This window comes from Schistocerca serialis, chromosome 11 (assembly GCF_023864345.2).
Source record: "Schistocerca serialis cubense isolate TAMUIC-IGC-003099 chromosome 11, iqSchSeri2.2, whole genome shotgun sequence".
Classification (NCBI taxonomy): domain Eukaryota; kingdom Metazoa; phylum Arthropoda; class Insecta; order Orthoptera; family Acrididae; genus Schistocerca; species Schistocerca serialis.
The window spans coordinates 132,526,066-132,539,218 of NC_064648.1; the positions used below are offsets into that span (position 1 = coordinate 132,526,066).

Below are 13,153 nucleotides of genomic sequence, written 5' to 3' on the forward strand. Positions count from 1 at the left end.
TCTCCGAGGGAGGATTCGAACCTCCGACGGGGGGGGGGGGGGGGGGGGGGGCACGCAAACTGTGACAAGGTGCCTCAGACCACTCGGCTATCCTGCGTGGCAAAACATGGTTGTTTATGACAATATAAATTGGTATTAGTGACTGCCAGTTGAATTCAGTGACTGCCAGTTGAGTTCAGAGTTATGCCATTATTATCAATATATTGAGCGATTTGTGAAAAATAATGGTTTGCTGAGCAATACTCAGTTGTACTTACCACAGCAGAGAACTAAATGAGGGAATATGATATAGTTGTAGGTAAACAACTAGAATTCTCTCATATACAAATTTATCCACACTTAGCGTCTACACAGATACAAGTCCGGAGGCTAACTGCCGTTAGCGTCCAACATACAACATGCTCTCCAAAGCCCTCTCCTCAAAGATAGCACACTTACGCACAGAACAAATATCGATTTTTATGGCGCTCTACGCCACATAGCCCCCCCCACCCCCACCCGGTACGTCGACGGTGAAGTCAGCAAGCGACGCCGGCAGCTGAAGACGACGTCCCGTCCTGGAGTGGAGGTGTAGCACTTCTTCGTCAGCCGGCAGACGGAGAATCACCTTGCCAGAAGGCCTAACAAAGGCACGCAAATTGCCACACGCAGCACTTCTGCTCAATTTAAAGCGGCGCACCACACGAGATTCTGCACTTCCTCCCTCAATATTGTCACACGCGAGTACCGCACACACTGTATCGCCATCTACGACTACAGATAATTTATGTATGTCATCAGGGTGCACATGTGTTGTGAATTCTTGGATGGCACCTGTACGAGCAATGGTAGGGAGGCAGGGAGGTGTGGGAAAGCCATGGCAGGGGGAAGCATCTGCTAGGAGGGGGGTGGCAGGTGCACTGGACTGTGCAGGAGACAACCTCGGGCGATCAGCTGACAGACGAAGGAGCGTGACCGAAGGCAACGAGGAGCCAGCGTGGATTGAAAGGCGTGACAGAGAGCTGTCACACGAAGATGGTAACACAATGGTAGAATCCGAGTGATTGGCAGTTCGACTGCGAGGGCTGTGAGGAGTGAAGCCCCGAAAAGATTGGCCACTCGAATTAGATGAACGCGGAGAAGGAGCAGTGCTCGGCAGAGAAGCACACTGTGGAGAATCAATACCCAAATGCATGGTGTGGGAAGATGGATGGCCGCTCGAAGCAGGAGTGGGAGAAATAGGGGCAGAATCAGGGAGGTTCACCTGAGGCTCAATGAAAGCTGGTTTCACTCGGTTGAGTGAGACCGTGGTTACAGAGTCTTTTATGAGGAGATCCATGTTATTCTCAGAGCGTTTGACGACCTTGTAAGGACCTGTGTAGGGCGACTGAAGCAGGGCTTTGACTGAGTCGTCTCTGAGAAACACGTACTCACAAGAGTCTAGCGTGCGCGGTACGTACGCGCGCGGAGGTGTATGAGCAGCCGGAGGTGGCGGCTGAATTTTGCTGCAGTGCAAGCGCACCCACTCGAGAAGTGAAGGGAGTTCAGAGGGCTGTGGAAGTGGGGTCGGAGTGACTAATTCTCCAGGCAAAACCAGAGGTTGGCCATATACAAACTCGGCTACCCTTGAGGTCTTCCTTGAAAGTCGCACGAAGGCCAAGAAGCACGAAGGGCAGTGCCTCTGTCCATAGTGAGCCATGGCAACGCAGGGCAGACTTCAGGGTGCGATGCCATCGCTCGACAAGCCCATTGCTTTGGGGGTGGTATGCAGAAGTATGAATTTTGACAATACCACACATTTTACATAAGTCAGAGAAAACTGAAGACTCGAATTGTCGCCCCTGGTCAGTGGTGAGGTAAACAGGTGAGCCAAATCTAGAGATCCAAGAATCTAAGAATGCTCGACTTACTGTCTCAGAGGTAATGTTCGGAATAGGCACAGCCTCAGCCCACCGAGTCATCCTGTCAATAGCTGTAAACAAGTAACGGAAACCCTCGGAGGGGGGCAAAGGGCCTACGAGGTCGACATGAACGTGGTGAAACCGGCCTGGCGGTTGGGCAAAACAGCCAAGGGGTGGAGAAGTGCGCCTGGAAACTTTGTTCTGTTGACACACCATGCATGCCCTTGCCCAAGACTGACAATCACGGTGTATGTCTCTCCGGACAAACCGTTCAGTTACCAGACGGGTGGAAGCTTTGACACCGGGGTGTGCTAATGAATGTAGTTTGTCAAAGACCTGGCATTCAAGGGGCTTAGGAATGAAAGGCCACAACGTACCAGTCGATTCATCACACCACACTAAGTCAGATATGCCAGGGAAAGTAGAGCGTACCGGTTGGAGAGAGGATTTGTGGTCTGAAATTAACTGCATGGTATCGGGGTTTGCCAATTGCAACCGAGGTAGGTCCGTTAAGTCAATTAGGGTTGTGACAGCACCAACACGCGAGAGGAAATCAGCGACCACATTGTCTGCTCCTCAGATGTAGTGAATGTCATTTGTAAATTGCAAGATGTAATCGATGTGACGAAAGCGTCGTGGGGGTGGATGAGCTGCAGGATTTTTTATGGCAGGAACCAACGGCTTGTGGTCAGTGAGCACACAGAAATCTCGTCCCTCAACATCAGTTCTGAAGTGTCTTATGGCCTCGTAAACTGCAAGTAGTTCTCTGTCAAATGCTGAGTATTTCTTCTGCGCATTGTTTAGCTTTTTTGAGAAAAACTGCAGGGGGGTCATAACATCATTGTATGTCTGACTCAGTACTGCGCCGATAGCATTGCCACTAGCGTCAGTAGCGATAAACATTGTGGTGTCTGCCTGTGGGTGAGCAATAGTGACAGCGGAGGCCAACAGCTGTTTGAGTTCATTAAATGCCTTGTCCATGTCTGGTGTCCATGGTACCTGGCGGGTGCCAGAAGTTTGTGGGCCAACGAGAGCATCTGTGAGAGGAGCCTGCACCGCAGAAGCGGCTGGCAAATGTTTCCGGTAATAATTAACTGTTCCGATAAACCTGCGTAATTCCCTATAGGTCTGAAGGGGTAGCATCTCGAGAACAGGCTTGATCTTGTCCTGTGGTGGTGTCAGACCGTCCGATGACACAACATAACTTAGGAATGTGACGGATGACTGGTGCAATTGAGTCTTTTTATTGTTCAGTTCAATACCAGCAGCTGCTAAAATATCTGTCATGACTTGAACACACTCCTCACTCTGTTCTAAAGTAGAAGCAGAAACCAATATGTTGTCCGTGTATACGAAACAAAAGTCTAGATGGGATAAAGTTTGATTGATGAAACGCTGCCACGTTTGGGGGGCATTTTTCAACCCAAACGGCATAAATTTGTATTGGAACAGCCCGAAGGGAGTGGTTATGGCAGTCTTTTCAATGTCCTCCGGAGCAATAGGAATCTGATGAAATGCGTGCTTACAGTCCAAAACAGAGAAGTACTTTGCACCTGTGAGCGCACGATTGAAGTCTGCAATGTGTGGGACCGGATATTTATCAATGATGGTGCGGGCATTTAAACGCCTGTAGTCTCCAACCATACTCCAAGTACCGTCTTTCTTTTGGTCGAACAGGATAGGACTAGCCCAGCAACTGGAAGAAGGTTCAATTATTCCCTTTTGTAACAGATCGTCCAATTGTTCTTTTGCAATTTTCATAAATTCCGGCTTGAGGCGGCGGGGACGTTGCAATATGGGCGGCCCATCGGTGAGACGTAACCGATGAACTGTGCCATTAGTGACTACTGCAATACGTGGCGTGGCACGATAGTCAGATGTCCGTGAAGCAGAGCAGGCAGTGGCGGACGGGCCAAGCTGTGGCGCTGAGGGCACGGAAGTACAGGTGTGCCACCCGCTCGTAGGCTGCGTAAAGGCCGCACACGTGTTAACATGGGCGAGGTTGGTACACTGGTTCTTGGTAGCGGGCCGTGCCTCTACGAGCGCTGTAGGCACGAGTGGGCGTGGCCGGACAGCAGACGGCCGTAGTTCATTGCCACAAGCTTGGCAAGTTAATTTTCCATTCGGAACGCAAGGAGCATGAGCACTCGGGCATACACTATCATTACAAAAGGGGGTGCTGACACAGTTTACAGAGTTCACAACATTGTCGTTAACGTGCGCGGGCACGGGAACACCAGATTGGCACAGACTGACCTCGTCTGTAGCCGACGAGTCGTCTGCTTGTAGTGCCGCGAGGCGTTGTAGTGTGGAGGCCAACTCGTGGTGTATGTCGCAGAGATGCAGCAGCATTTCCGTACGTTCCATCCGCAACTTAGAAGACTTGGTGAACTCCACTAGCCACTTGTTTGTCCAAGATTGCAGCTCCAAGGATAGGTTTACACACTTCTTAGCACAGCACACACGTTTGGTGTTAGCCGAACTGTCACTCGGCGAAGCGAAAGGAATATGTTTGTTAAGGGAGGGGTAAAACACAGTATTTTGCACAAAATCTAGTGACAACTGATAGTGCTTGAGGAAATCAATTCCGAGAATAGGTTCTTCAATTGTTGACACTAGAAACGTCCACTCCAGCTTGCACTCGGGCGAAAGTTTCACTGTATACAAAGTGGAACCCCGAACACTGTAGGGTAGACAAGTTCACTGCACGAAGTACTGTTTTGTGTGGTTGCACTTTATTGGTTGCTAGGCGAACTGGCAGCAAAGAGACGTCTGCGCCAGTGTCTACCAGAAAACATACACCTGATTGTAAATCGGGAACATAGACTCGACCACACTTATTGTTGTTGTCCGAAACGGAGTGCAACGTGGGATGGTGCCCTTTGTTTACATCACAGGAGGTGGCACCGTAGCCTACCTGCGGTTGGAGTTTGGGTAAGAACACGGTGACTGGCATTTGTGAGCTTGCTCCCCAATCTCGCGTGGAAGAAACAGTAAGGTTGGGCGGGCCTGTGCTCCTGTGGGTAGTTGCTAGGTGACGGAGTATGTGCCACAGAGGCCGATGCACTGTCGTTGCGAGGAGTTGAAGGTGCAGGCAGGGCGGCTAGTTTAAAAAACTTGTTATCAGCAGGACCAGACAAGGGCGTGGCGTCAGAAAGCGTCTTAGTTCGGTCGCGTCCAGAATGCAGTGCACAGAGCTCACGTTGCCTGGCGGAGTATGCTCTGTCAGTGGCGCGTAAACGTTCATTTACTGGCCTATCTTCATACGCAGAGATTGCAGTCTGGACAGGCAAAGGCAGCTTTTCAGTCCAGATTTCTGCGAGCGTGTCATCAGGCATAACTTGCTCATCGACGAGAAGATGGATGCACCGCCACAGCTGGGACGGAGACCTGTCGCTGAGACGCTCTTCGTAGATGAGCTGTCGCACGTTTTCTCTCCTGGTTTTAGAGACGCGCTCCAGTATCATTTGTTTCGCCACAGCATACTTCCCTGCTAGGGGGGGTGCTTTGACCAGATCATAAATTAAATTGACGCGGTCGTGAAGATGGTTCATGAGGCAGGCGAAGCGTGCATCGTCGTCCAAAGCACAGACATTGAATGTTTGCTCAACCAGGTTAAACCAGAACTCTGGGTGAGCGGGTTTGAAGTCTGGTAATTTCGGCAGATTCGGCACTGCAGTCACTGCGGAGGTGCGCCTATTACTTCGGACGGAAGCAGAGTATGCAGAAGATTGCGAGTCTGGATTATTGGCGTCCTGTAATGTGGGAATCGCGAAATTCACTTGACGCCGGGGGGGGGGGGGGGGGGGGGGCTGAGAAGCGACGGACGCTCGAATGGTGTGAAGATCGTAGTCAAAATGTGCATTCTCATTGACGTGGTAGCTTGGAGAGAAGCCACAAGTGCTTAAGTACACCAGTGAATGTCCGTTATGCACACAGTATTCACTCGACCGTGAGTGGTGGGGCTGGTTGTAGATGTCGGAGTAATTACTGTCCAGCACAGAATTGTTGACCTGATTAGAAGCAACACAAGGATCCCACATACGTCCACTAGGATGCACACTCGGTGTGATATTTGCTGTTTGGCGAGCATTGAACACCTGTTGACTAGCCGGCGCGGAAGGATACACATGTGGCGGGAACTGATTCGAGTTTGAATTTACTACTGGATTTTCCAAAGTAGCAAAACCTCGCTCGACGCCACAAACTGTATTGAATTGTGTGTTCGACACAGGAGTAGAAATGTTCCGACCAACACTCTGTGGAGAACACGTGGGAAGGTCCCGGCTAACAAAGCCAGAGTCCACGACCGTTGGCGGTTGGAAGAAACTGGTGGCACTCGATGAATTCCACTGCATGTTCTGGCTGAAGGATTCCGAAGATTCTTGCGGCATGTCCACTACGACGGCAGGAGTGCTGGAGAGATGTTGCTGGAATCCGGGCGGCGGTGAATGCTGAAAGGCCATTGTCTGGAGCTGAACAAAGGCCCTCGCGATCGCGGAGAAACCCGACGCGGTAGGCAGGTAAATAACCTTCAGGCGGTAACTCGGACAAGTATTACACAAAAATGGGGTCACCAGTGAGGGAATATGATATAGTTGTAGGTAAACAACTAGAATTCTCTCATATACAGATTTATCCACACTTAGCGTCTACACAGATACAAGTCCGGAGGCTAACTGGCGTTAGCGTCCAACATGCTCTACAAAGCCCTCTCCTCAAAGATAGCACACTTACGCACAGAACAAATATCGATTTTTATGGTGCTCTAAGCCACATAAGTAAGCTAAAAATTAAGTTTCGTATACCAGGTGTACCGGTATGAAATGTGCGTTAAGATACAAAAGTGTCAATAGGGAATATTTGTTGTGAATGAGACTTAATTTTTTTTTTGTTTGGTTGGTACGACATCTATCAAAGATATTCAGTATACATCAAGTCATGGAACAAACAACACCATGTGTTTTCATCGTGTTAACAATGTCGAATTTTGTACCAGACAGTCATGATTTGCGGAAAGCATTAATTTTTTGTTTTCATTTGAAAAAAAATGCTGCAGAGTCACACCGAATGCTTGTTGAGGCATATGGTGATCATGCTATATCAGAAGCAACACGCAAAAGATGGTTTCAATGGTTCAGAAATAATAATTTTGATGTAAGAAATGAAGAACGTGGAAGACCACCAAAAAAGTTCGAAGACGTTGAATTACAAGCAATATTGGATGAAGATGATACTTTGAGTCAGAAGCAAATGGCAGCAAAGCTAAATGTTGCACAAAACAATTTCTGACCATTTGAAAACTATGGGAAAGATACAAAAGTGTGGAAAATGGGTGCCACATGAATTGAATGAAAGACAGAGGGAAAACCGAAGAACCATTTGTCAAATTTTGCTTCAAAGGCATGAAAGAAAATCAATTTTGCATTGAATTGTTACTAGCAACCATTTGTTTTCATCAATGGGACACGCATTGGCTGAGGAACACTTCAATTCCTACAAAGAAGTTGAAAATTGGGTGTCTGATTGGTTTGCTTCAAAAGACGAACATTTCTATTGGCATAGTGTCCACAAATTACCAGAAAGGTGGTCAAAATGTATAGAAAGCAATGGTCAGTACTTTGAATAAAATGTTTTTACTTTTCAATTCAAGATTAGTGTTTCATTTTCACAAAAAACACTCATTTCACACTGGTACACCTGTTATTTCCCAAAAATCATGAGACGTAAAGGAAATGGATAAATGCTTGTAAATGTGCAGATTTATTTTCAGTTAAAAATACTCGTGTCTGCTCAGTACATTTCACTTATTTAGATTATAAAAGGGATTTGAAAACTGAACTGTTGGTACTCCTTCGAAATGCGAGTTGAAGACTGATGCTGCTCCGAGTCGGAATTCACTGCCATCTGGTGCGATTTAGGGCATAGTAATGAGCCTAAAAATGTGATAAATATTTGGGCACAAAAATGGAGCTACCATAAAAAAGTAAAAGTTATACTACAGGTAGACATATGAGGGTTGAATGAAAAGTAATGCCTCCACCTTCGTTTATTGAGTTTGGATGGCAATATTTTAATAAATCAAACACAGAAGGAATCCTAAGAATGTGATCTTTAATTATCAATATTCACTTTTCCACATAATCACTAACCAATTGGATACATTCCTGCCAACAATGAATAAGTTTTCTGGAGCCATCACAGAAGAAGTCAACAAACTGTTTCTGCAACCACAGTCTCACAGTTCTCACAATGTCTTCATCAGAAGCATAATGATGTCCCTGCACATGGTCTTTCATTATCGGGAACAGATGGAAGTCAGACCGTGCTAAATCTGGGCTGTACGGAGGATGCTGTACGGTGGTGAGATTAAGGCTGTGAAGTTCTGCTGTGCACAGATCTTCCAATAGCCAAGCAAAGCAATAACGTGACCCACACATTCGTCTGAAATGCTGATTGTGCTTGCAATTTCTCTCTGCGTGATACGACGATCGTCCTGAAACAATCTGTCAATATTTTGCTTGTGAAACTCGGTGGTTGCTGTCACGCAGGTCAGATATTCCCACCTCAACATCTTTAAACTTACTCGCCCAATGACACACAGTACTCACATCAACACAGTCACCTTAAACTGCTTTCATTCTCTGATGAATCTCCTTTGAGATGACACCTTCTGCTGTAAAGAAGTGAGTGACTGCACCTCACTTAAATAGCACTGACCAACCGTCTGTGCAAGGTTCCATACTTTACACTGCAACAACACAACTGTTCAATGCTAAGGCTTCTCGCCAACTGGAGCCATAGAGAAGAGGCTATGGAACAAGCCAGTACCTGCCGCATACCAATGCTGCCAACTGTTGAAGAGTTACGAAGGTGGAAGCATTACTTTTCATTCGAGCCTCATATTACTAACTGATGAAGAAATTACTACTAGAAAACCCTTAACCATGAAAACAGATATTGCTGTAAATGCAGCAATTCATGCTTATGCCAACAACTAGAAATTATGGAAACAGAAATAGGAGACCCTAGGCAAAAGAATGCAGATTTACAGGATTGTCTCTCAATTGCAGTATCCTCTTCCTATTGAAGTCACTATTAAAAAGATGACTCAGGCAATTTGGTGACCACCAGGTTTTATTAATTTAAGACTTAGTGTTTTGAAAACTCAAAGCTATTAACAAAATGCAAATAAGACATAGTTTGGAAACTTTACACTAGTATTTCACTGACCATAGAAGAAAATAGTCTAACTAATATAAAGCTTAATAATAATAACAACACTAATAGTAATACACTAAAACCTGAAAAATGTCGATTACATTCATAGCTGTGTGTGAGCCAACTATTGTGTACACAATGTATCTACAAGTTTCAATACAGGGCGGTATGGAGGGAGGGTTCACAGTGACATTCAACTTTTTCTTTCTTCTGGTAGACAAAACAAATGGCGTATTTGGAATAAGAGTACCACATGGGACTTTTGCTAGTATCCCTGCTGTCTCTGCAATACTCCACATCTTCCAGGCCAAAATGTTAGCATCTGCATGATTGCCCCATACAACAGCCAAGGTAAGCCATGTTGAGCCTCCAAACACAGCTTGTACATCACAAGGGATGTTGAGACAAAGTCCACGAAAAACACTTGGTCCTCCAATATATTGCTTCCCCCTACTTATACCTCCCAAGGAGATCACGAATGTAAAATTCGACTGCCGGAGGCAGTCGTTCTTCCCGCGAACCATATGCGACTGGAATGGGAAAGGGAGGTAATGACAGTGGCATGTGAAGTGCCCTCCGCCACACACCATTGGGTGGCTTGCGGAGTATAAATGTAGATGTAGATGTAGATGTAGACATCACTCGTCACAGCCCATCTACACATGTATTCTAGTTTCTGTGGTTTAAACGAATAAATAAAAACAATAAAATAAATATACAAGGGTAAGTCAATTATTATCCACAATTTAATTATATTTTTGTTTATTTTGCTGCTACTATCGTTTTACATTGATGACTCATGCATTGTTTATTTGATGTTATATCTTCGCAATTTTCAAGCTGCTAGGTTAGTTTTGTTATCACTGCCATGCTGTTAATCACAGCTACTCTGCTGTCGATTTGCACCAAAGAAGAGCAACATTCAGTGATACATTTTTTGTGGTCGGAAGGTGTTTCAGGAGCTGAAATTTGTCGAAGACTTTTGGTACAGTATGGAAACAGTGTTTTGCCACAACAGAGTGTCTACGAATGGATTGAAAAATTCCGAAATGGTCGCACAAGTGTTACACATGATGAAGGAGCCAGACGACCATTGACTACCACGAGTGAAGAAACCACTGAGCATTTGCATGAAATGATTCTCTTAGACAGACGATTAACTATTGACAAAGTGGCATATCATCTGCAAATTAGTCACGGTTCAGCCCACGAAATCATCCACAACAGACTTGGGTTTCATAAAGTTTGTGCAAGATGGGTCCTGAAACAACTCACACAGTTGCATAAACAAACACACTTGGACAAGTGCAAAAAACATTTGGATCACTATGGTAATGAAGGGGACAACTTCTTAGACAGGATCATTACTGGTGACGAAACACGGATCCATCATTACAAGCTGGAGAGTAAATGGCAGAGTATGGAATGGAAACATCCAAATTCGCAGTGCAAGAAATAAGTTCAAGACCCAGCCATTTGCAGGAAAACTGATGCTTACAGTTTTTTGGATGCACAAGGTCCAGTACTGGAACATTATGGGGAAAGGGTCACAACAGTAAACAGTGTACATTACAGTGAGATGCTTACTGCCAGGCTAAAGCCTGCAATTCAAAGCAAACCCTGAGGATTGCTGTCAAAAGGTGGTGTTACACGACAGTGCCCGTCCGCATACTGCTGTCCACACTGCTGAAACGCTCTACAAACTCGAATTTGAAATACTGGACCATCCTCCATATAGTCCCGATCTTGCCCCTTCTGACTATCACTTGTTTGGTCCACTCAAACAGGCATTAATGGGCCGTCGATATGCCTCGGATGGAGCAGTGAAAGAAGCGGTGCATTCCTTGCTAGCAGCTCAACCGAGAACCTTCTTTTATGAGGGCATCAGGAAGCTTGTACAACAATGGATCGAGTGCTTTGAAATGCAAGGAGACTATGTCGAAAAATGATGTTTTTGTAAGTTTTCTATTTGATTACAATAAAATTTTATAACTAATTTGCAGATAATAATTTACTTACCCTTGTAAGTGCTCTAAATATACCAGGTGATCAAAAAGTCAGTATAAATTTGAAAACTTAATAAACCACAGAATAATGTAGATAGAGAGGTAAAAATTGACACAGATGCTTGGAATGACATGGGGTTTTATTGGAACCAAAAAAAAGTTCACAAAATGCCGGACAGATGGGGCTGGACAGCAAAACTGCTACCGTGACGGGTGAGAGGTATGCCGATATGTTACAGAATCGCATCATCCCCAGCCTGTCTGATAAACACCTGCTGGAACGTACGATGTTTATGCAGGATGGCGCTCCTCCCCATATTGCTAGATGCGTGAAAGATCTCTTGCGCGCGTCGTTTGGTGACAATCGTGTGCTCAGCCGCCACTTTCGTCACGCTTGGCCTCACAGGTCCCCAGACCTCAGTCCGTGCGATTATTGGCTTTGGGGTTACCTGAAGTCGCAAGTGTATCGTGATCGACCGACATCTCTAGGGATGCTGAAAGACGACATGCGACGCCAATGCCTCACCATAACTCCGGACATGCTTTACAGTGCTGTTCACTACATTATTCCTCGACTACAGCTATTGTTGAGGAATGATGGTGGACATATTGAGCATTTCCTGTAAAGAACATCGTTTTTGCTTTGTCTTACTTTGTTATGCTAATTATTGCTATTCTGATCAGATGAAGTGCCATCTGTCAGACGTTTTTTGAACTTTTGTATTTTTTTTGCTCTAATAAAGCCCCATGTCTTTCCAAGCATGTGTGTCAATTTGTACCTCTCTATCTACATTATTCCGTGATTTATTCAGTTTTCAAATTTATACTGACTTTTTGATCACGCGGTACATTTATGAATAAAGTGTCAAACGTCATCGTAGACTCATTCAGACTTTGTCTTCAATATATGTGTCTCTGTTGTGCCCAGAAATGTTTCTAAATTTAATTTTATTTTATTCCAGGCAGCTAAACCCGCATTCTGCGAGTACCAAAAACAAGTACTTCAGAATGCAAAATGCTTCGCGAAAGGTTTGCTCGACTGTGGCTATTCCCTTGTGTCGGGTGGAACAGACACCCACTTGGTGCTCGTGGATATGAAGTCCAAGGACCTGGACGGGTCCAGAGTGGAAGCCGTGTGCAACAGAGCCAGCATCACCGTCAACAAGAACACCTGCCCGGGCGATAAGAGCGCCGTGGCACCCAGTGGCATCAGAATCGGTCAGTGTGCAGTGACTGTTCTATCCCTCTGACGAATGGTGTGGTTGTCTGCTTTCAGAGCATAGCAAAAAGATTCACGTATGTCTAAACTACTAGTCATTAAAACTGTGACAGCGTGAAGACAATTCCAGGTGTGTGAGATGAAGCGAGATAAGTATCAAGTCTCATCTACTGTCTTCCAGCCTCCCAGGATTTTGAATTTCATTGCTCCTTACATATAACATGCTAATACAATTGCAGTGATCTAATTAGTTAACTCAGAAACTTTGTTAATTATGAAATACTGTTAATTGAAAAGGTTCATACAGTGCTACAAAGCCAAACAGATAATTGCAGCATCCAAGAAGAAATCTTGGGAAGACTTTGGAAACAGGTTGGAGACTTTGGATCAAGCTGCTGGAAGACCATTCTGGAGTGTAATTCCCAGTCATCGAAAGGGAGGTATGAAGGAAATGACAAGTATTTTGGACAGGTCAGGAAAACTGCTGGTGAATCCTGTTGATGCCTTGGGCAGATGGAGGGAATATTTTGAAGAGTTGCTCAGTGTAGGTGAAAATACAATCAGTAATGTTTCAGATTTCGGTGTACAATGGGATAGGATTGATGATGGAAATAGGATCACATTTGAGGAAGTGGAGAAAATGGTCAATAGATTGCAGTGCAATATAAGTGACTGGGGTGGATGAAATTAAGTCAGAACTCATCAAATACAGTGGAATGTCAGGTCTTAAATGGCTACACAGGATAATTGAAATGGCGTGGGAGTCAGGACAGGTTCCATCATACTGGACGACAGCAGTAATCGCACCAATCTTTAAACATGGAAAC

The 13,153-nt window shown here is 45.3% G+C and overlaps 1 protein-coding gene across 1 annotated transcript in view; it reads left to right on the forward strand.

Moving 5' to 3' along the window:
• The window catches only part of LOC126426530 (serine hydroxymethyltransferase, mitochondrial-like), a 260,581-nt gene that overhangs the window by 200,423 nt on the left and 47,005 nt on the right, over positions 1-13,153 (forward strand). The window contains exon 9 of the mRNA XM_050088433.1: positions 12,070-12,325. Within this exon, the coding sequence (XP_049944390.1) occupies positions 12,070-12,325 (256 nt within the window). The remainder of the gene's footprint in view (positions 1-12,069; positions 12,326-13,153) is intronic.